The sequence below is a fragment of the Alligator mississippiensis genome, chromosome 10 (genome assembly GCF_030867095.1).
Source record: "Alligator mississippiensis isolate rAllMis1 chromosome 10, rAllMis1, whole genome shotgun sequence".
Classification (NCBI taxonomy): domain Eukaryota; kingdom Metazoa; phylum Chordata; order Crocodylia; family Alligatoridae; genus Alligator; species Alligator mississippiensis.
In genome coordinates, this window is record NC_081833.1 from 8,692,510 (window position 1) to 8,718,888 (window position 26,379).

General features: G+C 42.7%; 1 protein-coding gene across 3 annotated transcripts in view; it reads right to left on the minus strand.

The window, feature by feature from the left end:
- TMEM132D (transmembrane protein 132D) overlaps positions 1 to 26,379 on the minus strand; it is a 465,160-nt gene that overhangs the window by 201,911 nt on the left and 236,870 nt on the right. For all 3 annotated transcript variants that reach the window (XM_059713431.1, XM_059713430.1, XM_006275063.4), the window contains exon 3: positions 11,237 to 11,383. In XM_059713431.1, the coding sequence (XP_059569414.1) occupies positions 11,237 to 11,383 (147 nt within the window). The remainder of the gene's footprint in view (positions 1 to 11,236; positions 11,384 to 26,379) is intronic.

The window sequence follows — 26,379 nt, forward strand, 5'->3', positions numbered from 1 at the left end:
AAATGAGGTTAGGAGAGGTTAGCCTGATGCCGCTGTATGTGAAATATGGAACAAGTCCAAACTTAACTAAACAGATTCTCTTTCAGGTTGTCTTTCACTCTGACATGTTATGTGGTGTGCAATTTTGTTTTCAGAGGTGTCTGATATACAGCTGTGGAGGCAGTGAACAGGGGCGGGGGGGGCAAGGGGGTTGGTGGAGGTTTCCAGGAATGAATGCAGGAGGGGAAGCAGATCATCATCTGGTACCAGACTATTTAGGGTTTTATCAGGCCAAGACAAGATTGCCTTGTCGTCCAGTTGTTCATCTGACTTACTTTCTATACAGCTGGGCACAGCAACCCATTCAAATTGTGTGCCACGCTGAATACAGAAGACGGCTTTTAGTGCAGACAGAGCCTCATCCACCTTCTTACATCAGGAAGGAGTCAGGATTGATCTGTTATGCTTTCAGTTAAGCCCCTCATTTGCGCGGCTGCCACATACTTGCAAAGTCATGGAAGGCAGGAATGGTTTTTAATCTTGACCAGCAAAGCAAAGGCTCTGGGACCATTTCTCAGCTAGTCCGTACTTGCATTATAGGCATGGATGGAGACGATTGTCACAAAAGTGCCTTTAAGTCCCCGCGTTCTGGGGCCACGAAAGAGGCACGAAACTAAACCAACTTCTCCAAGGCCTGCGGAAGTGGGATATAAGACCTTTATAACAGCTGCTATGTCGTCCTTGTATTGTGGGACTGCTGACAACAAGGACCACGATGAAACACTGGCTGCTGACTACCAGTTAAGTAACCCGTTTGTATCATTATTTGCAGGCTGTTTGGAGATGCCAGTTCTATAAAAATGTGTTATGAATTTTCAACTGGAAAAGAATATCACCGTGAAGAAATGAAGAAAAAAAACCCCACGTCTTTTTTCCAGAATGCTTTAAGAGACCAAGACACCAATTCAACACTTGTTGTCATTTAATTCCCTGTGTCTAATAACACCCCGCTCCCAAACAAAGACATTGGCCTTTTTCCTACGGAGAACCTTAAAGTTCAGTTAATATTAAAAAGAAACTTTGCCTTTGTAATAACAGCTGAAGTGTCCTGTAGTACTGGATTTACATAAAGGTCAAAGATACTGAAACAGGGTCCACCTCTAAGATGTCAGGAAATTATCTGCGTGTCTTTGAAGCGTTTTTTCCTGGTATCTTTTTTTTTTTTTAATGGATGAGTCTCTTTGAAATAAACAGGTGAAAATGTTCCCTAATAAGTTCTATCTACTAGTCACCAGTTAATACATTTATTTTCTTCCTGTTTCATTTGTACCTCGATGGTACAACCCATTTCTCCAATATATTAACATTGCATAGACAGTATAAAGGAAAAGAGTGGTAATTTTAAATGCCTCAGGTCTACATTGCTCAGCTTAAGAAACTTTGATTGTAGTTTCATAATTTCATAGTAGTTTCACGGTAGGTAGGGTCAGAAGGGACCTGAGCAGATCATCAAGTCCGACCCCCTGCCATGGCAGGAAAGAGCACTGGGGTCAAACGACCCCAGCAAGGTGTTCGTCTAGCCTCCTCTTAAAGACCCCCAGGGTGGGAGCCAGCACCACTTCTCTTGGAAGTTGGCCTAATGGCCTAGCAAAAGTCAGGTCCTGGTAACATTTCAAGATGAGCATCAAAAAAAAAAAAATCAAGGCATCAAAATGACTGTCATGTGAAAACCCTGTTCTAATAAATGTATGTTTTCATCATGTAGTCCATCAATTTAAGAAGAAATGAATACGACAAAATATAGATTGCATAAAACGTGAGAGCTGGTCCCCCCATGCTTGGACCATCAGATGTAAGCAAGACTGGAAGATGTGAAGTCCAGGGTCAGCTGAGCCTATTGCTGTCTCTTTTTGACTTAAATGGGGAGTCCGTTTTAAACTTTAACAGGTTGTTCCACTTAGGAGAAGAAATTGGTGATGGAGTCCCATTTTCCTGTGTTTGACTGCAACCATTTCCACGGAAAACTTGCTTTGCTGACTAGCGAATGCTCAGTCCCTGTCTTCAGGCTCTTCCTCAGGGCTATAATCTCAGCGCGTCTCGGGACATCCCCTTGTCTTTCTGCTTCTTCTCTGCATCTGTTTCTGCGGCTCTCCTCTCTCGTTAATAGAAACCAACAGCTCCATCAATCAAGGCCCTGACCTTCGTGTTTACTATATCTATCTCTAGGGAGACCATTTGAGCCCCAGGGTTCATCTACTCAAGCCATGCCATGTGCTGCGTTTTGGGTGGTGCTCGCTTTGTTTTAGCTGTTCCGTTACACCCTTATTCCAGCCTCAATGAGATTTAACCCAAACTTACCATCAGAAAATGATACGGCAATGTTTGCAAAAGTGAAATGAAGTGACCGTTTCCCTGCATCTGTTCTAGCCAATGCAAAATACATGTAACCCGAGTCAAAATGTTTGCAACGATGTAGTTGGTCTAATAAAAGATATCAGATCTCCCCAAAGAACCTTGTCTGCCTATGTCCTTAGACCAACACGGTTACAACCTACAACCCTGTAAATTGGAATAGCAGCATTTTCAGTTTACTTTGCTCTCGTGAGAAGGAGCACACAAGGTACGGGGCAATGGAGGCTTTGGTCCATGTGTCAAGGAGCAGGTGGGTATAAGCTTGGAGCAGTCCAAAAAGCAGGAAAGCAATATTGAAACTCCGTTACTTAAAAAGAGAATGCAAATTGGAATAAATGTCTCCAAACAACACACGCACGGAGCTCTGCTTCACGTGAAAAAACCCCTCTTGGGCTGCCATGTAATTACCTACATACACCATCTTCCCATTACCGGCATTACTGCTGCAATATCTTGTCAGGTATTTTTAGTTAAAAACTGGTGAAGCTCATAGAACTATTTTCTTGCTGCAATTTCAATCTCAGTCATTTATCTTATGGCAAACTGGAGCCTACATGATTCATGATAGGAAGGAGCATGTTACACCGGGTATTTTTTAGCTGGGGTATGCATTTTTTGTAATTCCATTGAGCAGATAGCTTTATCTTCCCTCGCAGAAAAATACAGTTGGTTTGTCTGGATGTGTGAAAACACAGATCACAAGGAGAAAAAGACCCCCAAAACCCAAATTATGGGTGATCTGTAACACACAGCCGCACTTATGAAGTGCGTTGATGAACACCAGCAAGCCAAACAATATAATTATTGTGGCTATTACATTGTTATTTATATCCAATGTGTTGCTTTTTGTTGCTTCAGCAAAGAAAGCCGTACTGTATTTTAGGATTACAGCACTCCTGAGAGTCTATCAAACATAATGGCAGCTGCAACAAGTAAAAGAATGAGGCAGTAACTCGCTGCAGTTGTAACACCAAACCTAGATGTTACATAATTTAATGGGAGATTCCATACTTGGGTTGAAAATGAGAAATACGGAGTACTAAACATACACATATTCATAATAACAGTGAATGATTATGTGGGCAAACCCAAGGGAAGGTTACCATATGTTCCTCCTTCCTTGTCCCCAGCTAATATTTATTTGGTTTCATACTCAAGCAAAACTGTTGAGAAGAGTTAAACCTAGCAGAAGGGAATACATTTCACTGGGAAATGCGGGACACAGGCACAGATCCTGGCTCCACACAAGGAAGCATTGCCATCGACTATTAATTTAACAGGGCTAACACAGGAATATTTCACTTCTGTTGTATTCACACATGGTCAGCTGAAAGCAAAATTAGGCTCACAGACTTGTCAATGATTAACGAGCCAGATTCTCACTTCACTTCAATCATAGCAGGGTTTCGCTGGCACTCCTTTATAGCGGGGGATTATACCTCAAAAGTGCAAGGGGCAAAAATTCCTTAAAAATGCTACCTTGGCAACTTATCTAGTGTAATGATGATTATATAATATCAGAAATCTGAGGACCAAGCCTGCCCATGCCAAATTGCCATGAAATGTGGGGACGGAGAAAGTTAAAACAGCCGGATCCAGACTTTGAGGTTGTGCTCCAAAAGATCCAAGTTTCCTTTATTACTGTTTTTTTTGCTTAGGTGGATAAATGAATTCGAATCCCTTCTGAGTATGGAAAAATATCCTACGTTGTGCAGAATATGTGTAAATGCTTAATGATCTTTAATTTTCATAGGAATAGAACAGTTTAAGGCACCAAGACTGACTTGTGTCTTGCTATTTTAATTTTACTTCTCCCCTTACCATAGTATCAGAAGGCCTCACCATCTTCAGGGTACTCCCAACACCTCTGTGTTTTAAGAATACACTGGTAGCCACATTTTATAGATGGGAAATGGAGAACCAGAGGCCCAGAACCTTAAAAGGTGAAATCAGTAGGAGTGAGGTGCCTGAAAAAATCCCGCTCAGCCTTTAGACATCTTTTATTTTTAAAACTCTGGTCCCCTGCTGACAAAGCGAAGACAAACAGGAAGTCTCCAGAGAATAAAAGCCAGATGTCTTGGGCTCCAGGCATCCTTCTTCCTTATATCAGTCATGGCACAGCTGCAGAAATACCCATCTTGTACTTAGATGCAGAGGCAACTCTAGACCTGCTCAAAGAAGAGCGCAGACCAACCGCAGATGCTTCCTCGGCCTAATGAAGGGTGTTGGTGCCTGAAAGCTCGCAAAGACGATTTTTTTCCAACTATTTGAGTTGGTCTAATAAAAGATATTGGATTTATCCAAAAAACCTAGAAGCACTATTATGTCTTCACTCTGAGTTCCCTCCTGTTTGTCTGGGCAGATTACGTCTGATGAATGATAGCACAGAAACCCCAAACAGAAACCTAATCATAGCAAAAAACTGACGCCTATTTACTTGATTCAGTTGATAGATAAGTTTAAACCATTTCTGAGTCCCCAAGAAATTCATGGTGTGTGTGGTTTCTATAAACTATGCTGACTACCTAGGTGGAAAGAGAGGAATGGTAGGTGTTTCTCAAAGGTTCATTATGTAGAGGCAGTACAAATGTCACAGGTATTACCTCATTTCGTTATCTCAGAAGTCAGGATTTAGTTACACACTTATTATGGCATAAGGCAAAAATCTGAGTAATCAGGGGGAAAAAAGTCTGTGGGTGTTTCACCATGAATCTGGAACGCTGTCACAAGCCCGTGATCAGCAGGGCACTGAGAACGCCAAACGATACTTGACAGATGGCCTTCATTAGTGATTCTGATACAGACTCATAATATTTGCTGTTAATATGCAGTCAGAAACATCCTGCTGGCTGTGATAATATTTATATGTTAATCCCGTTATGATAAGCTTTTCGTGCCAACACCTCTCCAAATAAAATGAGTGATATATTTCAAAACTTAGATAAAGAAATGCTGAGGCATCCCGGTTCAGTTTATCACTTGCACAAGTGTCTCCCTAATCCGTGAAATTACACCTGTCACAGTAAGTTAGCTTTATTAACACTATTTCCTGATCCATGTAAAACTATCAGAAACACAAAAGCACCGAATCTCCAGTTAATTAACATTGCCACCTTTGCATTCATGTAATCAGATCTCTGATTTTTAAGAGTAATTAAACAATATGCAAATCGAGTCTGTAGAGTTTATAAAATGAACTACGGAGGCAAACAACTTGGTAACACATGCAGCAATACTTAACTGCCATCCATCCTGAAGAGTTTCATAGTTGATACTTGGTAGGGTCAGAAGGGACCTGAGCAGATCAAGTCCGACCCCCTGCCATGGGCAGGAAAGGATGGTGGGATCAAATGACCCCGGCCAGGTGATTATCTAGCCTCCTTTTGAAGACAACGGCTTCAAACATGCAAAGAGAAAGAGGAATCACTTCCAATAAGTTCTCAGCATGCCCCTCCCCATGCAATACTTGACCTTACTCCTAAAAATGGATAAAGAAAACAGCATGTTAAATAATGCATTCCTAATATTTTAAATTTTATTTATATATTAACTGGTGTCTGGACAAAAAGTTTTCAAAAGTGAAGCAAATGTCAGTCTTGCCTATGGAAAGTGAGATGGAGAAAAACTAAAATACAACTCAGTACCATGGAACATATTTAGAGGATACATGGCCCACAGCTGGAGGACACTGGGGTAGGAAATTGCCTAATTGAATTTATATCCTCTTGTCTAGATCAGGGTAAGGAAAAGTTTGCTGTCTGCTAATGATAGTGTAAATAGCGTCCCCTGGTTATTAACATATTGTTTTCCTTATTTGGAGATTTTGGCATTAGTGTATATATATTACCCAAACATATGCATACATACACACACAGGTATCTTTAGATAGACAGATATAGATATAGATATATACACACATACACACACGTGTGCATAGAAAATATTTAAACATAACGTATATAGGAATTTAGACCTTATATAAAAATGTAAATGTTAAGGTTCAAGACGATTTCAGCCTGATAAACTTTTTTTTATGGAAATAAGATTACAAAAAACAAACTCTTTGACATACAACCTCATTCTAGGACAGCAACAGAAAAGACAGAAAAGAAACACTGGGGATGAGGAGGTGATCACAAGTTGGAACTAATTTTAAATTTTGCAGACGTCCTAATGCTGAGTGACCGGTTCTGTTGAGCGCTCTTTTTATCTAGTCATCTATGTTTGTAAGATTTTGTATATTAAAACTTCTGTAAACTGGTGCCATAATTATAGTTTAAGACCTTTTATTCAGATAAGTCTGCATCATCATCTTCCTCCAGAGTGTATCCAGATTTTTTTTTTTTTTTACTTTTGAGGGTGGGGGGGGTCATAGAAAGGTGTTCCAGACTTACAGGTATGCAATGCTCCAAATGCCCTTTTTTTAATTGCTGAATGAATTAGGACTTTTAGAAACTGTGGCTCATTGACGATGGCCTCATTCAAACTTTGTGGGACTAGGTTAGTCTGAAGACTTTTGAGAGAGAGGCTTTAAAGCGGAGTTAGAAAAGTTCCAAAGCTAGCGACAGCTCACTCCAGTCTCTATGTGCCACCAAATGCCACTGCCAGCAGCAATCAGCAATGATAAATTAAATGGTGAAAAGGCAGTGGTGGCAGTATGGGGTGTGTGTTAACCTCTTGGCTGCTGACTATGCAGATACCTCCCCCCACCTCAGCAGTGTCTTCAGTGGAGGGTCTGTGTGAAGGGGAAGCATGAGGCTAATGAGGGGAAGGGGTCCTCCCCATGAATCTCCAACTGCCTCATAGGCTTTGTAGGCAGGATCCAGTCTTTATGGACTGGCTCTGGCCCATGAACTGTAGGTTACTGAACCATGTTTTAGAGGAAAGTTTGCTCTTCTGAAGTCTTAAAAACTGATCACCTGGGCAAAAGAAGTTATACATCAAACCATGAGAAAGCATGGCTGTGTTGCTTGTGTGTGCGTGTGGGTACATGCAGACTAGAGCTGTGCGAAGCCGATTTGGTGGAGATTCGGCTCAATTCGGTGGCTGAATCCCCGAATCTGAATCGAATCAGAGGACCCTTTAATCTCTCAATGTTCTTACTGGAACATTGCAATGCTGGGGTGCATGGAGCGTCCCCCAGAAGAGCGGGGGGGTTGGTCCCCAAATGCACTCGGCAGCAGACCAAAAGTGGACCAGAAGCACTTCTGGCAAACTTCTGGGTCCACCAGGGAGCACACTGGGAGGCTGCCCATACCCCCCCCCCAGCTCAGTAACTGGTGCCTCCTGGGTATGGGGGAGCACCCAGGGTCCCCCCACAGCTGATCACCGAGTCATGGAGGTGTGGCGCCCCCTGGCAGACTCGGAAGTGGACCGGAAGTACTTTCAGTCCACTTCTGGGTTCACTGCCACGCATGTGAGCCCCCCACCCCTGCACTCCTGTGGGATGCTCCATCCACCCCAGCATGGCAGGGATCACGAGTCATGCTGGTACCTCAAGGTATGTAGAAAAGACATTTCAAGCTGTATCTCTGTCCGAATCGCTGATTCTCCAAATCAGCATTGACTCTTCAGATTTGGATTCGGCCGAATCTAATAGGGGACAGTGATCTGAATCAACGAATGAAATCACGGTCCCTGATGCGGGCCGAATCTGAATCGAATAGGACTCATTTCGCACACCCCTAATGCAGACGTTATACTTAGATCGACCTAATTAGGGTTAAGGTGATCTAAATGCCAATCTGCACATACGTTCGGAGAAGTTACAGCAGGGGAAAAAATGGCTGTCCAGATCTAACTTTGTTCACCCGAGGAGGTGAACTAATTTAGATGTGGAACTGGTTCACCCGATTTACTGAACATCTGCACAAGTTTGGAACTAGGGCTGGGAGAGTCCAGCCATTTGCCCCAGCCTTGGGGCTGCATTTTTCCTAATCCCACACCCTGACCGAGCTACTTTTAGCACCCCCAACACCCCTACCCTCAGCTGGACAACCCCCACCACAGCCCACCAGCCCCCACAGTCCAGTCAACCCGCCCCAGAGCTGCTAACTTCCCTTTCTCCTTCCTGGACTTGCACTGTGTTCCTGGTACGGCTTCTGGCACCAGCAAATCTGGTCTGCACATGTGGGGCCTGATCTGCGATCGTGCAACTTACTTTAAGCTGCACGATTGTAGCTCGGATCTTGTGAGTGTGTGAGCGTGTGCGAAGACATACTTCTATACAATTCACTCAGGAAACACTCCTAACAGAAACATTTCCCATGCATAATAGCCCTAAATGTTGTCTCACAACAATATTAATTACGACATGTTCTTCATTGAAAGTTCCCAAGAGCTTTGAGATCATCATATGTAAATTCTGATAAATAAGGGCTGTCAAACTCCTGGAACGCTGCTGTTGAAGCCTGTTGTAACATTTATGTTAGGGGAGGAGGAAAGGAGTAGACGGTACGTAAGAACTACTGTCTCACAAGGAAGAATTAATTGCCTCTGAGATTGCAGCCCAACTGCTGCAATGATAATAGTTTGGTTAGAGTGTTATGATGACTAACCATTCATATCATGCATTTGATTGACTTGGTAAAATTCTCCACTTGGGGTTTATGCACAAACAGACAGCCACCTTTTTTTAATCCTCTTCAGAATATATTGGATTGCTTATTTTTAATATTAATTGGATTACTTAATTTGATGATTTAATTTCCAGTCCAATACTGGGTCTGATGTTCTGGGTTTGACATTGATTGGATTGCTGTCATGCTTCATTTTTATCTGATGTTATTAATAGCAGCTTAGCATTGCGATACATTTCCTTTCCTTGACTTTATTTTTAAGCATTTCAGTAAAATGTGAAGTAAAAATGAAGTCTTAATTATTTCATTCGGGAACAATCGCCCAAAACTTTGGGGAATCAGGGCTGGGTACCAGTCAGCCTAAAAGCCTGACAAGCTCCCAGACCACCAGTATCTGGGGGAACGTTTGTTCACCAGAGCGCCCCAAGGGATGACGACTAGGTCGAATGGTCACAAACTACTACAAGACCGTTTCAGGCTGGACATAAGGAAGAATTTCTTTACTGTCCGAGCCCCCAAGGTCTGGAACAGCCTGCCACCGGAGGTGGTTCAAGCGCCTACATTGAACACCTTCAAGAGCAAACTGGATGCTTATCTTGCTGGGATCCTATGACCCCAGCTGACTTCCTGCCCTTTGGGCAGAGGGCTGGACTCGATGATCTTCCGAGGTCCCTTCCAGCCCTAATGTCTATGAAATCTATGAAATCTATTAAATTAATCTTTATGTTAGGTAGCCAAGGCCCCAATCCTGAAGCAAACTCACCGCAGGACTACAGTCTAGAGAGCAGCACTATCATGTATGCAATACTACTAAGACACTCCTCATAGATGGCATATGAAAGAAGAGGGACCAGTGCGACACCGAGTTCAAACTGAAGTAGGATAATGAAAAAGTCACGTTCAAAAGGCAGTTGCCCAGTGCTCAATTCTAAGAAAATATGGAAAAATGGAAAAATTTGCCAAACTTGATTCATCCTTGACAGCACACTACATTTTTACATTATGGAGGAGGAATTGGGGAAATGCTCCTCCACACTGCCCAGGCACAAAATAAAAGGGCAGATGGTGGTAGATAATTTACTGTCATAATAATCACTCTGAGCCTGATCCAAACCCAAATGAATTTAGTGGAAAGAGCTCACTGATTTTGATGAGCATTATCAGGCCCTTTAAGAAGCTGACTGACAGATTCTTTTATTGAGGAGAAAGCTGTGACCTTGGGCAGACAGACATCACTTCTCTGACCAATAAAGTTCAGCCAGCTATAATACTGTATACAGTTGAGGGAAGAAAAAAAAAAATCAGGATATAGTGCAAGCGGGATCTGAACCTGAATTCTTTTAAGGAAGGACAAACTTGCATCGGAAAATGCAACGGAGGTCCCCGCTTCTTTTCACATTCCACCCGCTGAGCTCGCTGCATTTAATAATAAGAGGGTTTTTTTTTCCTTTTTAATAAAAAATCTCCAAATCCTGCATTCACTGCAAACCCGGGATAGATCAAGGGAATTTCACAGCAGATAAATCATTCCAGAATTTGGCTTCCCTCTTTATAACGTGAGTTTAACAACAATACCTAAAAATACAACAAAACCAGCTCGTTACCAGTTGCCCCCATGCTTTTCCAAGAATAATGAATGACGTGAAAACTAGAGGTAACAAACATTTACTCTTCAAAACATGCACCCAAACTAAGAAACTGAAACAACCAACTGCCAAACAAAGACTGGTTTAGGGGTCAATGTAGTAGTACATCAGTGATTACACAGTGGGAATTTAATGACTGAAGATCAAGTCTCCTACTGTAGATTAACAATTCATAGGAAAAAAAAAATCACTTAAAAAACATGCCGGGACTATGTTTTAGCTCCCTCTGGAAAGTCCAGGACACAAAAAGGACTGTAATTAACAGGCCACCAATATAATCGCTGACCAGCTGGCAGCAAATAATTAGAAAAGGCTGAACAATAAGGCTGAATTAAATTCAAAGCGATGAGACAAGGCCTTTGAAATATTCCTGTGAAATGAATATTTCCTGTTAGTTTTCATTTTCTTTAAGTACTCTTTGGCTTAAAACGCATACAGTAAGTACAGAATGATGAACTAGAGCTAGCACCAGCTTTTTTAATCGACGCGTTTACGGTGTATATCGGGAAACAATAATGAAAGTTATTCAAAACCACAGCAAAGAAGATACATCGCCTTTAAGAATAAAACCAAACCGCCACCCCTGCTTGTCAGTCATTAAAAATACTGGCAATGACCTACCTATTTTCGGAGGTAGCAGATTTCCTCTGGCAAACAATAACAGCTGGTGCATATTTCCCAGAATAATCCATGCTCTCTCTAATGTCCCATAAGTATGGGCTGCTGGCTCTGACACTGAAAATATTCACACCTTTCTTCACCTTTGCCCTAGGAGGAACAAGAGTGCATGTCAACAATTAGATACAGAATGTCATTTCCAGCTGTTACATGGATCTTCATTGTTTTCTCATTATTGGCCCTCTAAAGATGCCATCGCTCATTATAGACAGCCAACATTAGCAGGAGGAAAGGATACAATAGAATTAAGTCTCCCTGTAGCATCTGAAGAAGGAGACTATAGCCTGAGAAAGCTCACGTCTCTCTGAACGAGTTAGTCTAGAAGGTGCCGCCCTCCCCTGCCTTCTGCCTACAGATTAAAAAGGCAGACCGAAGATAAACATGTTATCAAGTCAAGATAAAAAGGACACAAAAACTCAAGATAAAAACATTATCAATGTACAGATACTTATAACTACATTTACATTTCCTTTCCACAACACACTAGATTGCTAACTTTAAGTTCAAAGTGAAGCTACAATTTTTTGCCATTTATACTACTGGGCTTTTGGGGGGGTTTTTTTGTTTAAGTTTCTCCATTTCATATTGACAGTAAAAGTAGCCTCCTCAGTTAGGCAAGGTTTTTTTAATAGATGCGATATCTTTTATTAGACCTGCTAAGCAGTTGGAAAAAAGTTCTTAGCAAGCTTTCAGGTGCAATCACCCTTCTTCAGGCATGGGGAGCCTCTGCTGGTCTGAGATCCCAAGGAATGAGAGAAGCTAAAAGTGAATCCGATTCACCAGGTACCTGCCAGACCTGACCTCTTACATTCTTCTTCGCCCCCACTTTTCTCCCCTCCCCTCCTTTTCTGCCCTTTATCGTCCTAATTTTCAGCTATTTCCTTTTTCACAGCCAGCCTCTTGCTTACCTTGGATTACTACCACTGGAGTGTCTCCCTTTGGCCTCCCCCCCCCCCTGTTTTTTGTTACCCCCTCCCTTCCCTGCTTTACCTTTTGTCTTTCTAAATTTCTACTGATTTGCTTCTGAGACTCCAAGGAATTAGAGAAGCTAAAAATGTGCCAGGATGTCAATGAGAACGTAGAGACTTCTTATGCCTTAAGAAGGGCGGTTGCACTTGGAAGTTTGCTAAGAACTTTTTTCCAACTACTCAGTTGGTCTATTAAAGGATATCCCCTCTACTCAAAAAACCTTGCCTGCCTATGTCCTTAGACCAACACAGCTACAACCAAAAGCCCAGTGTCCTCAGTTCCACCTTGGGCTCAAACAAGTTTTTGAGTCCCAGTTAGACACGTATGCCAACGCTCAACTTCATGCACGCGTAATTGCTTTGCATTTGAAAATTCACGTGCAAAATTAACGGGTTGACATTTCAGACTGCACAGTGACAGGGCTAGTTTAAAAGCCCAGGGAAAGGGGTTTTGTATTCATGCATTTGCAGAGCAGCTTTGGTTTGGGGTTACTACTGCTGCAAGGGGAGTTGTTTAAATAAGAAAGAATGTTGTTTCTCTTTTTAATTTCATTAAGCCGCTTTTAGTTTCACTGGATCTCTCTCTTTTTTTTTTAAATAAAAATATTAAATATATCACTTTATAATAGTGGAAGTGTCTCCTTTTACTCTAGTTTTCTTTAATGTTGGCCAAATCTGCTGAATTGAGAGTTTCTTGTGATGCTGGCTTGCAAAGATGTTAAAAAAAGGAAAAAAAACTCCAGTGTGGTCAAATATCCCAACACATGAGCTGTCACAAGGTGACAGTTTAATTATATTTGCTAAATATCTCATATACAAAATCCATTCAGCATTCTGGCAAGTTTTCAATTATGAAAACAAAAAGAAAGTGTGCGAGGCTTTCTGTAAACAGCTCTGACCACGCAGAGATATCAGTATCAGTAGAAAACTTTATTGGCTCTGCCGCCCTAGAAGATTTTCTATGAAATCCTTTGAGAACAGCATCTTGACTAAATAAGATGGCATGAGACTCTTTCAATAAACTTGGACAATATGGATGCTATCTATTTTGTTCTTTCACTAGATCAATGACAGCTACTATAATTTAATACTAGCTTTAGCACTGTAAAAGAACGGAGACCGGATAATTTAGGTGCACATTCTTCTATGCTAATTTGACAATATGGGGCATCTTTAGCGTGATACAATAAGCAAGAAGCAAGGATTTCATCAGGTGCTATCTTTTATTGGTCCAGCTATATAGCCAGGACACAGATAAGCAAGCTTTCAAATGTCTAGCATTTGAAAGCTTGTCTAACTCTATCCTAACTAGGCAGTTGGTTCAATAAAAGATACCACCTAAAGAAATCTTTGCCTCTCGGATCATTCCTGGACCATCATGACTACAATATCACTCTAACATTACCATAGTATGATGCATTATTTACTCTTAAACTTGATTCCAGCTACATCCCTCAGGAAGAGTCACCAGTGGCCAGATCATAGTTTGAGGAACAAAACTGTACTCTTTGCAGTCTCACTAAAGAAAAAGTGAGGGAGTCAGAAAAAGAGACAGGAGCAGGTGGATGGAAACAGATTCCAGTTAATCCAGTGTGCATCTCCAGCTAACTTGGGGGAATGACATTTAGGTATCTGCTGCCTGGTTTCTGTACTGCTGGACGAAGGACAACTGAATGGGAACATTTGGGATAGATCCAGACAGGACTATTTCAAATTACTTTCATTGCATTTCAGTGCTTAGGACCTCTCAAGATCACGTAACGGTTATGAACTGGCACACACTATATCCCATCCATACTACTGGGTCAGGTTTTCAACCTGGTCACCTAACTAGCTCATCCAAAAGAACAAGCATTAATGCCGATTACAACATCCCAATATGTGGTTTAGAAACCCAATTAAGACCCTACGTTTGAAAATGAGCTTCCTCTCCTGGCCCGTTGTCTTGTGGCCCCATGTCTAACAGTCATGTGCCCTAGTACAAGGGACACCTTTCTGTTCTGGTGGTTAGCACAGTTTCACGGGCAGGGGGAGACTAGAGTCTGGTCCCCGTTCCAAGAACTTTACATTTATCTAACATTACATGGTCACAGAAAAAAATGCATTTAACATCCTTCAGAGAAACACCAGCATTGAGCTGTTTCCCTGCCCAGATGAGGGCCTCAGTTCCCTCTTGCTCCCTCTTTCTGGTCCCATGAATTGTTAATTCTCTAAACAGTTGGGTCTCACAGAGACCATAGGTAGAAGAACACCTAGTTAGGGAATCCTAAGGGACTTCAATATGAAATAAGCACCAAACTTTTTAGCACAGACTAGACAGCACAGATTTCTTGGTATGCCTAGAAGCAAAACTTTTAGTTAAAGGGCACTTTTTTTTAAGCAAACATGTTGATGCCTTTAGACTTTGAAGCTCACATTCTTGGATTTAAGAGACTAAATTCTACCTGAGTCCTGTTGTGGAGGGTGAGCCTGAGTAACTTGCCCAAGGTCATAGAAAAACCCCGGGGTAGAGCCGGGTTTCGAATCTATGTCTTCTACACTAACGTCTTCACCAATGGATCATCCTTCCTTAGACAGGCAGCATTTTACATCCCGCGTTGCTTGGTTTAAATGCATACTCTGCATGCATACCAGTAGAAAATAAGGCCCACCATATATAGAGATTGATATTATGTGCAAGTGGATGCAGGTGTAGACACATACATGTAGTCATTTTCCTCTGATTTATGAAGGACTTACTGTAAATGAGAATAAAGCCCCCCCAGCTCAGTTCTGTTAGGCTAGGGACAGAAGTTACACATAAACCAGTATAAATGATAGGAAATTGGTTCAAATCTGTAACACAGCTGAGTTCAGTACCCATAAACCCCTTTCAAAATGGCTGAAACTGGTGTAAGATGAACCCAGATGGATGTAGTATCAGACTGAACTGATTTAGGTTAAATTGGTGTATTGAACTTCTGTCCCACACCCCCTTCAGATTCAAGTTAACTCAGTCTCCCCCAACATCCCAGGATGCTTTGCACTTCCACCCACAAACCCCTCTCACAGGATGGGCAGGCTAGCTTTAGCCCAAGCTGTCTGCTCCAGCCGGGCAGGGAGGCATGCTCTAGCACCTGCCATTTCTTGCCTGGACTACTGCAGGCATGTGGCTGCATTGCCTGAATCAAAAGTGAATGTCTGTTCACTTGCTTATCAGTTCAATCTTCTCAGCTTAGACTAACCTGCGAAGATTGAATCGATTCAGCCTTGGGCTTTTTGACTGTCTGTACTTAACCTTAAGGAAGTGGCTACACATGTGGAACCGAGGAAACCCCTTGTTTTTGTACCCCCCAAAAATAATCTATTTAAAAAGAACAACAACAACAAAGGGACAGGCGACCCCCATTGGTGTCATTTGGTATCTTCCAGCTGGGTGTCTTCAAGAGCCCTGGTTGTGTGACAAAGCAGGAAGATGTACACGAAAACAGACAAGCAACTTAAGCTGGTTTACTCTCAACATTTGCATCACCCAGTAACAAAATGCCAGCCAGCGCTGACTTCTGATGTTTCTAAAGAAATGCCAATTTTTGCCTGCATTCCCCAGAGTAATTGCAGTCTAAGGATCAGGGTTTCTTTTAAAGGATTTTGATAAGGTCTAATTTAGTCATCTATTAAAAGCCCCAAACCTCTAATTTTACTGAAAACAATAATAGAACAAGATTGCTGTTTTCTACAGAATTAAAGGTTCCTAACTTTTTCAGAGGAATCAGTTAAATGCGCTGCTGTAATTACCACAAACCCATGGATTCCACAAAAGCCAAGTTAATTCATTTTCTCTCAGGTGTCCTGAGGTTGCGTTTGCTAATGGTGAGCTACAAAACTGTATTCGCCCCATGCACCTTGGTAGTAGTACTGAACAGTTATCAAGAAGGAACCTGGGTGAGACTGGGTTGATAATAAGCAAAGGCACATTTTTTTTTTCAACTAACAGACCTAAAACTGTAGATTGCCGAAGTGAAAATGATACTGTTTTTGTCAGGCTTCAATTACTTTCCCCCACATCTCACAGCTTCAGGGCACTTTCTGGCTTAGACCCATCTGTTGTCCTTCCTTGACTATATCCCGCCCAGGTGACACAAACCCCACAGTTCAAGCATGCCTGGACTGGATACTTGGCATGCAGTCCCCTTACATTGCCAACTGTGACACAAAATAGGCTCAACGGCATTTAAGGCCTGCAAAGAAAATGTCTCCCCGGGAGACTGTGACCTGTGATGATTGAAGAGACTTCTTGGAAACACGCATACTGTTTCCTCCCCCAACAGTGCATTACAAGGAGAGGAAAGCATTCAAAGAAGAAAAAAAAAAGTCTCTGCTTCTTGCTTCATCCAAACTTTTGGCGTTCCTTGCAACTTTTTGTGAATTTTGCTCAGTCCCAATCACTGAAGTACTCTGCTTGAAGTATTTCTCCTTGAAAGAGTCTTGTGTTGCCTGCTCCCACCTCTTTTTTTCTAAGAAGAAGCCTTTACAGTTTAGTGGTCTTTTGGTCCTGGCCCTGGGCTTGGCAAAATAGCTTGATCTTGGCCCTGGCTAGACGTAAGCATCAGGTAGGTATTTCCCAATAAATACTTATCTCCCTCATTGCTTTGTTTCCTGTTTATTCACTTCTGACAGTGTCCCTTGATCTAACTCTACACAAGTAGGAAGAGTAATATCAGGCACATAAGCAAACAGACACACCATACTCATGACAACGATATATATTATCTCTCTTCCTCCTACTCGTTCCCTCTCAGTTAGCACGTTGATCTGAGGATCTGATCATGTTGATCAGGGCCCACGTGACAAGTGTTTCTGGTCACTTGATACAGTCACATTAGAGGGGCAAAAACTTCAATAGCTTGGCATTTTTTATTCCATGTAGCATCAGTTAGAAAATGGCATTAGGGGTGTGCAAAATGGACCCTATTTGATTTGGATTTGGCCCAAATCAGAGACAGTGATTTGATTCGTTGATTCGTATTACAGTCCCCGATTCATTTCAGCTGAATCTGAAGATTTGATGCAGATTTGGAGAATCAGTGATTCGGCCAAAAACACAGCTTTAAATGTTTTTTCTACATACCTCGAGGTACCAGGCGGCTCGTGAATACTGCAATGCTGGGGTACATGGAGCATCCCACAGGAGTGAGAGGGGGGGCCTCCACATGCTTGGCAGCGAACCCAGAAGTGGACCAGAAGTGTTTCTGGTCCACTTCTGGGTCTGCTGCTGAGTGCCCTGGGGAACCCCCTGTGCTCCTGTGGGACACTCCATGTGCCCCAGCATCGCAGCATTCACGAACCGCCTGGTACACAGGAGTATGTAGAAAAATATTTAAAGCTGTGTCTATGTCCAAATCTCCAAATGTTTCCGAATCTCTCCAATTAAGGGGTCTCCTGATTCGATTCAGATTCAGAGATTCGGCCACTAAATCAGGCTGAATCTCTGCCAAATCAAAACAGGGACTGAAGCTTTGCACAGCCCTAGCAAGCATCTTTGGGAAAACTTTTTCAGCAAAATGAACATTTTTTTCACCAGAAATGCTCCAGTTCTCCAGCTAAGAACCAAAATGTTGCATTTAGGAAAAGTATTTTATGAAAAAAAAGTATTGGAAAAAGAAGGCAACTTTTCAGTGAAATAAAACATTCAGCCAGGCTTTCATATCCACCATTAATGCGTGTTGGATGATTAAGTGTGTATATGCATTTAAGCAGCCAATCAAGTCAAATTTTCCAAAACAAAATGAATTTTGATCAACATTTGATTTGAATTTTAAAAACCTAGAAATAAAAAAAAAAGGATTTTTAAAGCATTTTGTATCTGGCACAGTTGAATTTACATGTAAAAAGATAATGGAAAAATGGAAATTTCCATTGATTTTTAATAGGGAGAAAGGGAAATGAAAAAAAAAAAATCAAACTTCGCCACAAAGATTAATTGGCATTATTTAACCAGTTCTAATGTTTTGAGCGTAGCGAAAACTGCCCAACAGGTCTTTACTGAAAGTCAAACCCAAGTATTTCTCAAAAACAGAGATCTGAAAAACCCTTCACTTGACTTCACTTGCTCAATAAAGGCTCAGTCCATATATTTTCCTGTAGTTTGCATTATTCTTTGCTTTTTATTTTGCTATTGTATTTACCAGCGGTGTGTAGCTCTGAGACCTGTATATGTAGCTCGTCCCTTTGCAGATCAATTGTGTAAGCAAGCAGTGCCCCTGAGAGTACCTGCACACTGAAAACCTGTCAGTGCTGGCAGGGTACAAGGCAAGGCAGGAAGAAAGAGGTAAAGGAAACTCCTTGAATCAATACATCATACCTGAAATCAAGAACATATATTTCCTAAGCACATAAAGATAGTGATTTCCCAATTCTGTCTCATGACCCGCTAAGCATCATGTTTCACTCCAGTGATAAAAAAAGGCTTCAAGTCCACCAATTAAAATGTAGACAATGTCCTTTTTCATTTATCAAAGTGTCTTTTTTAACATCTCCCAGTTTTCTTTGTAGTTTACAACCAGTTAGCACTTAGCTTTCAGCCTGTGTCATTACTGCAGGCTGGTAATGGCTGTGAAATTGTTACTTAAGTGTTGTATAAAGTGGAACAGCTGGCTGGTGAAAAATAACAGCATTACAGCATGAGTGCTGCTTAGTGCCACGGTACAATGTCAACAGAGCGTCTTGTCTGAAACACCAAAGGGAAGGGGGAAAAAAAAAAAGAAGAAAGAGAAAAAATTCACTCAACACCACCACTAAGAGGAGATCAAAGACAGGCAATACTTGAAGGAATGCAGATCCTTTGACCAGGTCCTGGCCATCTTTAACTCCTAAGGATGCTCTGCCTTAAAAAAAAAAATGTCACTTATCCCCTTTCCCCAAAACCAAACCAAACCCAACAAAAAGTGACCCCTCAACACAGCTAAATAAAGATGTTTCGAATCCATGAAATTGATTCTGGTTTTCTATTACTGAAGGTGCTTGAGGCAAAGATACATGGGAATCTTTCATGCTTCTTCAAGGGATGTCAGCTACTTTCACCATCAAAAGAAATAAAAGAAAAGACAGAACCTGTTAACAGCGATGGTACCACAGGCTATTGTGTCATTACGAGCTGCTGCCAGCGTCACTGGACAAATATATACGGGGGCAGATTCAGGAGTTAGGCATCCAACTCCCATTGGTTTTTAATGGCTGGCAACTTCCCCCTGGGGTCTTTGGAAACCTCCCTACTACCGCTAAACCAGGATTCTCAACCAAGATGCCAGGGCACCCCAGGGTGCCACCAGATCCTTGGAAGGGTGCATGAAGGTAAGCAGGAGATAGGCAAGGTGAGAGGCGATAAGCAGATAAGCCAAATCCCTGCCTGGGTGATCCTCCACCCCTACTGCCCAGATTCTGTGCGAGGAAGTAAGCGCAGTACTATAGACATTCGTTTTTTAAACCAGGTGCCACTCAATTCACAACTCTTATGCCTCAAGTTCAGTGAGGGGTGCCTCATGTCCAAAAAGGTTGAGAACCGCTGCTCTAAGCACCTAATAAAAGGAGTGTGTCCCATTTGAATGGCTGTGGGACAGAACGGTTCATTTTAAAAGACGCTATGGGGGTCTAGAGGCACCGATTTTCTTGAAATGCAGAGCGGGCTCAAGACCCACAGAATGAAACAGCTTGAGAAGCAAGTAACCTAGGTCTGCAGGCTCGGAGGGAAGACTGGAGCCAAAAAGGGTCTTTATTTTATACAGTAGTCCACAGAATAAAACTACTTGGCCCAATCACCGAGCATAGGACTGGCTACAAACAGTTGGAAGCTAACTAACCCCATATCGAAAGCAATGGGCAAGTTTATAAGCGCAGCCACTGCACTACACACGCATGCATTCAGCCGCCCAGACGTGGTTATCCTCTCCAGTAACCCGCATCCTATGACCCAGTATCCTAGTGCAGTACATCTTGCTCAGATGAAGTTATCTTATCCCTGGGCATATCACTCCAACAGCTGCATGCTGACTTTTAATATCCTGTATTTTCCTGGGAGGTCTCTCTTCTTCAACACCACTTGATTCTGAAAGCTGCTGAGTAATTCCTAGAATCAAAACTCGTAAAGCACTGGCATTATTCCTCACCATATTTCTTCACCCCATCGCCAATTATCCTTCTGTTCTTGGTCTCCCTCAACAGGTCCAGACACACGAGTCAAAATCAAGGCAAAAACCAAAACTTATAAATGTTGCCTTCACTTGAAGCCTGAGCTGATTACCCAACAATAACTTATTTCTCATCTTGCACTGGATGTGTTAACACCTGGGGATGCTTCCACATAAAAGGCTGTATTAAAATGCATTATAACGTGTTTAACCTGAAACAAGATTGCAAGGAAAATGTCTGACTTGACATGAGCACAGGTTTCTCTAGCTGGATTTTTAATTTGCAGAAGCAGAGCTGAGAGAGCACACCAGCACCCAGCCTGTGGCGAACAAAAAAATTAAGACAAAAAGAAAAAAAAAACCCCAAAAACTAGCAAGCAATTGAATAGTGTTGAGGCAGAAAACAACTTGAAGAAGAGTGCCAGACAAATTGACACTGTTAGTAGGGAAGAGACGGAGCCAATTTCAAGGCTCACAACAAAATCAAAAGCCAAAGGAAATGGTGAAGGATTTTATGTCCCTCTCCATCCTCTCATCTCAATAAAAATCTCTAAATTCAGCCTTGGGAGGGGGGACTTCATGATCTGCTTTAAGGTTCTGCTTTTTATATTCACAGGTCTCAAATGATTAGCATCTGTGTATGTCAAGAACCACCTCTTCCTCCACCATGGCTTCTAGAGGTAATGGTGAGACTTTCAGGGTTTAACTATACATATATATATATATATATATATATATATATATATATATATACACACACACATATATATGTAGTATATAACCCCCCATTTTTCCAGAAGTACTCCAAACCTCTCCTTCTGCTTCCAGTCTGCCTCCAATATTGATGCCTACAGGTTGGCCGTCTTCATTTCTCGTACAGAAAGAGCTAATCAAAGTATCCATTTAAAACCAACAGTGCAATAAGGGCTGGTTGGAAAGCATTTCATTCTCTTGGTACTTGCTCAGTCCTAATGCTTTCCATGAGTAGAGCTGATTGAGGGCAGAATCTGTTTAATGCTGTTCAAGCAAGCATATTTTCAGTGAGAACCCGGGTGAAGTTCAGCAGTTATGAGTGAGTTTGACACTGCAATGAATTTGTAGACGAACCCCAAGGAATACAAATGCCATCTTTGGGAATTAAGGAAAACGTTTATCATAAAACCTTGAGAAGTGAAAACAGTATAGAGAATATTTTGCTCTTCGGACCTGAGAGTTTTCCATAAGGTTGAAAGAGCCATCTCCAAGCCGTGCCCCCTGAACAAAACCTTTTAGGGTTGGTTGAACCAAACGAAATGGGAGCTGCAGCATCTCTTTAAAATCATGCCACATATTTAGGAGCCTAATATTAGGTACTCAGGCTTGAAGGAACTGGCTCTTCATTTAGTACATCCTTAGCAATACTTAAAACAGTCAAATCTGGACTTCCGGATTTGAGCAAGAAGTTCGCTTTTGCAAAGCTAATCTTTTTTTTCTGGGATGCTTCATATACAAATCAGACTTGTCAGTTGTTTTCAGAGAAGATGCCTTAAAGTTTCTCCAGGTTATACTAATAGTTTCACTGATTGAAAAACTACAGCAGAAGAGAATCGGGAGTCCCTGAGATCCTAATGGAGTTAGAATAATTTATGGAGAGCGGTCTAGCACAACATAAGCTATTTAAAGCTGTATAATATACCCACAAACTCTTATTAAGGTCTGTGGTTTTCAGCCCTGTGAGACAGAAACCAGTTATCATTATGCATCACCATGAAAGCAGATTAAAATTAAATCAATCTGTTTATCTATGGGTTTGCAATACAGCTTTCCCAAAACCTAACATGTTCTCTATCTAATTAACATTTCAGGAGGAAAACACACTCCACCCAGACACTAAAACACCCTCATTCAAATGGGGATATGAAAAAAAATAATAAGTCCCAGGAAGACTTGCAACAAAATTTAATTAGCGAAAGGGCACAAGACCAATTTAGGCTTCAGAAGATGAACTGTGCATGCCACAGGTTAAATGAAAAAGGTCCCTCTGGAATATGTCTCTCGAGCTTGAGAAAAATTGTCTGTCGTGTTTGCGAGAGAGACAGAGAGTTTAGAATGTATTTTTGGTGGTTTTCAAACAGAAAGTACCTATGAAAAGCATGTCTGGCAAGACTGAATCTTGACTGTAAAACCCACACATCCCTTGCATGTTAAAGGGGGGAAAAAAACATACACGCTAGTTCAAAATAGAGACAAATACATGATTTTTACCTCTACCCTCCATCCACTTTTTAGACAAACCATTACAACCATAGGCCCCATTTATCCATGTGGCACTTGAGGATATTCAGCACCTTGAAAGACTGGATGCTTGTTTAAGATTACTGTGTTATGATGGACAAATACGCCGTTTTGGGAGACACGATGCAACTCGTAAACACAATCTCATCACTCTGCAGTGTTACTGCGTCATTTGGTGCCGTCCCAAAGGGAGGTCAAGGTCACTAGTGTGTGACCTTACACCCTGGCATGACAACACTTTGTCCCAGCAATTTTTCACAAAACTTTCTGGTTCTGTATATCTGCATCGGAGAATCCTAATGGTAGTATCTGACTGCTAAAGAGCCATTTGCATAAATACCTGTGCAAAGGGCAATGACAGGTGGATGTATGAAGTTTGCAGAAGAGCTATATATATACAGATGGGTTCTCCCCACTCTGAAGCCATGCACACACACAATGCGTTGCTATCAGAAAGCAGCCCTGTTCCTGGGGGTTTCCTTTATTGTTAAGTTATAATAAACGTGATCTTCAATCTGAGTTGCCTCCCGAGATGGCTTTCCTAAGGGCTTTCCCCTGTAGTGACGTCTGCCTCTATCCTTGGATTCCCTTTGCTTTAGAATGACTCTCCCTTCACCCCGAGAGACCTCCTGAGCATCAGGGCATATCATGAGATTTCCTCCTGGACACCCTCCCTGCAGTGGGTTAGGGTATCACCCAGGCACTGTGAGTGTATAAAGTCAGCCAGCAGTGATTCCATACTTCTGTTTCCCACTTTCAGTCCTTCTGCACCTACTTCTTGTCTCATCTGCCTGCAATTAGAGCCATGTGCACGAGGAGAGACAAGCAAGAGAGTCCTAGAAGGGTCCACCCAAGGGACAGAAAGCATGAAGGGTGTGCCTACACGAGACGCTAACTGCGTGGTAGCCTAATACTACTGCACAGTAGCGTATTAGCACAGGTTTTGCCCGGCATGCTACTGCTCAGAGTTATTAGGCTACTTTTTTCACTAAAAAGCTACAGCACAGTAACGCCGCTTACTGCACATTGACTTACTATTTAGTTATGCAAGTACTAAACATAATGCGCAGTAACTATAGTGCATTAATGAACATGTAGACGCACCCAACACATAGCAGTCACAAGATCAAATACAGGCAGAGACTAACAGTTATATGGTTCTGGACATTTTATGGCAACCCTCTAAATGGCAGTGTAGATGCATCAACATCGTCCAGGAACTAAAGAGACTCATTTGATCCAACTGTGTAGGTCACAGAGAAGCATCTCCATCAGGGTCCTAGCAGCTGGCATGTAAGTGATATTAATCATGACGGGAAAGAAAGGTAGTTAGCTGCGTTACTACGAAGGTGTCAGAAAGCAGGATAGGGTATGTTCAGACAAGCGGGACCATGCGTTTCAGTGGCACACCTTGTGCCGCTGCTACTCGTCCCAGGGAACACCCATGCCATGAGTGCTCTGGTGCATGGCAGGGTACCCCAGGTGGGGTAGGGGAGGCTGGGGCCAGCAAATGTGCTGGCTCCAGCAGCCTGACTTGGGATCCTGCGGGGCTCTGGGAGCTGCAGCCGCAGCGCTCCTGCAGCAGGAAGCCTGACAGGCAACTGGAGCTTGGCTCCAGCCAGCCAAGCTCCGGTTTTAGGGCAGCATGCCATTTTTTTCAGCATGGGTTTGACCCCAGGGTCTCCCAGGGTCAAAACATGGGTTTCTGAACAGTGCAGGGAAAGGAAAATGCCATCATACCTACAGCAGACATTACAGACACAGATGCACATGCAAGCAAAAACCTCATTCCTGGCATTAGTCAAGATACCACTGCTCTCAGTCATGGTGTTTACAACCAAGGATACTGTGATGAAGTTTTACTATCCTAAGGGACAAATCCACAACCCTAACAATAGCCTCATATCCATAGGAATGATGAACTCAACATTCAGGCGGTTTCAGAAAAATGTTGTTTTTGGGCTGCTGGTAGTTAGAGGCCAATTTCAAAAGGATCCTGCTCTGTTTACCCAGAGACCACCCACAAATGCAGTCCCGGTAACAGCGAATCGCTAACATCTTTCACATCTGCATGGCATTTTTCCGACCAGCAATGGATAATTGGACAATTCTGTGCTACAACACTAGACAGAATACATATGCATTCAAAGGGATGGAGGAGCTTGCTTATTTATAGCCATGATAGGCAGAGTTAAACAGGGTTGCCTGCTGGTCTAAGGTAGTTAGGGAATCAGTTTGCTTCTGACTACAGCCAAAAATATATGCAAGAACAGGATGCAACATCTGAAATAGTTTTTCCCTAAAGTAGTTTTAACCCTTCCCCCCCTCAACCAAAGTTGAATAGAAACAAAGCTGCTCATCAGCCTGGACAGCAGTAAGTAGCCTGCAGCCCCTAGGGATTTACAAAAGCAGATGTCCACGTGGGGAAGGGGTGGGCATAATGGCAGTACTGGGTGGGTGCAGCGCTTGTCATGCTCAGATAACAAAGCGCTTTGCAGAAAGCAAGCCAGCAGCCACAGCGAGGCTGCCAGGCTTGGAGAGACTATGCAGTGAGCGTAGAAGTGGCATGAGTCCTATTTTACAAAGCGGGGAAGTTGAAGTGACTCACCCAACCTCTCACAACAGACCAGTGGAAAAGCTGGGAGCAGCACCCATATCCCAAGGCCCAGTCTAGGGCACCAAGTACTAGGGATGCTGTCTCCAGATATGTGGGAGGAAGGCTTTCCTGCAGGATTTAGTTCACCATGGAAATCCCATCTACAGATTGCCTTTAATTGCCAGAATTGTGAAGATTATCCCTGACTGAACTGACTGTCAAGCAGACCTATACCCAGTGCCCAGTCCCTCCACTCCTGACATCTATATAGCAGCTGCTGTTTGCTTGGTGTTTGCTGTTTAACCAACAACCTCCTCCCCCCTCCCAAAACAGACCTCTGTTTTCTTGGTTTGAATGAGCAAACCCTACAAATTGCAGCTGAGACCCAGTGAGAGGTTTAGGACTAAGTCTACATTGAATATAGCAAGAAAAACGATACCTCACACATGCAGCAGGCTTCATCTTAAAGAATCACAGAATATTTTATGGAAGTGTAATCTTTATTAGTATGTGGGTGCACCACTGCCTGCTCCTGGACAAAATCAGAACTTCTCAACCATGTGTCCCATGAGTAATGTTCCTGTAAGGGTGCATTTCCTGCAGCTCACATAGGGCACCGACAGACATGCAGCTCCCCGCTTTAACTCATGGCACTTTCTGTAAAGCACCATGAGTTAGAGTGATGTCTCTGACCCAACAGTTGTTTGCTGTTGGGTTTTGGTTTGTTGTTGGGAGGGGGGAGGTTGGAGTGGGGGGGAGGGGAGAATTGAGCTCCACTTTAGAGCCGATCCAGCAGAGCAAATGTCTGCCTGCAGCCTTTCTCTCCTACCCTTCCCTTCCCTTCCAGCTCCATGGCTGTGTGCAGGAAGGAAAGCAGGTAGGGGAGGGGAGGGAGCTGAGGGCTAGGTTTTCCCAGCTTCAGCTGGAGGGGGAGAGGGCTGGGGGGGCCATGAGGTGGGGGGGCTCCAATTCCACCCACTCCCTCTCAGTCCACAGCTCCCTCATCTCCCCTCCCTTATCCCCCTCCCTTCCTGCAGACAGCACGAGAGCAGAGCCGGGCTGCATCAGCCCAGCCCTGATTGCACA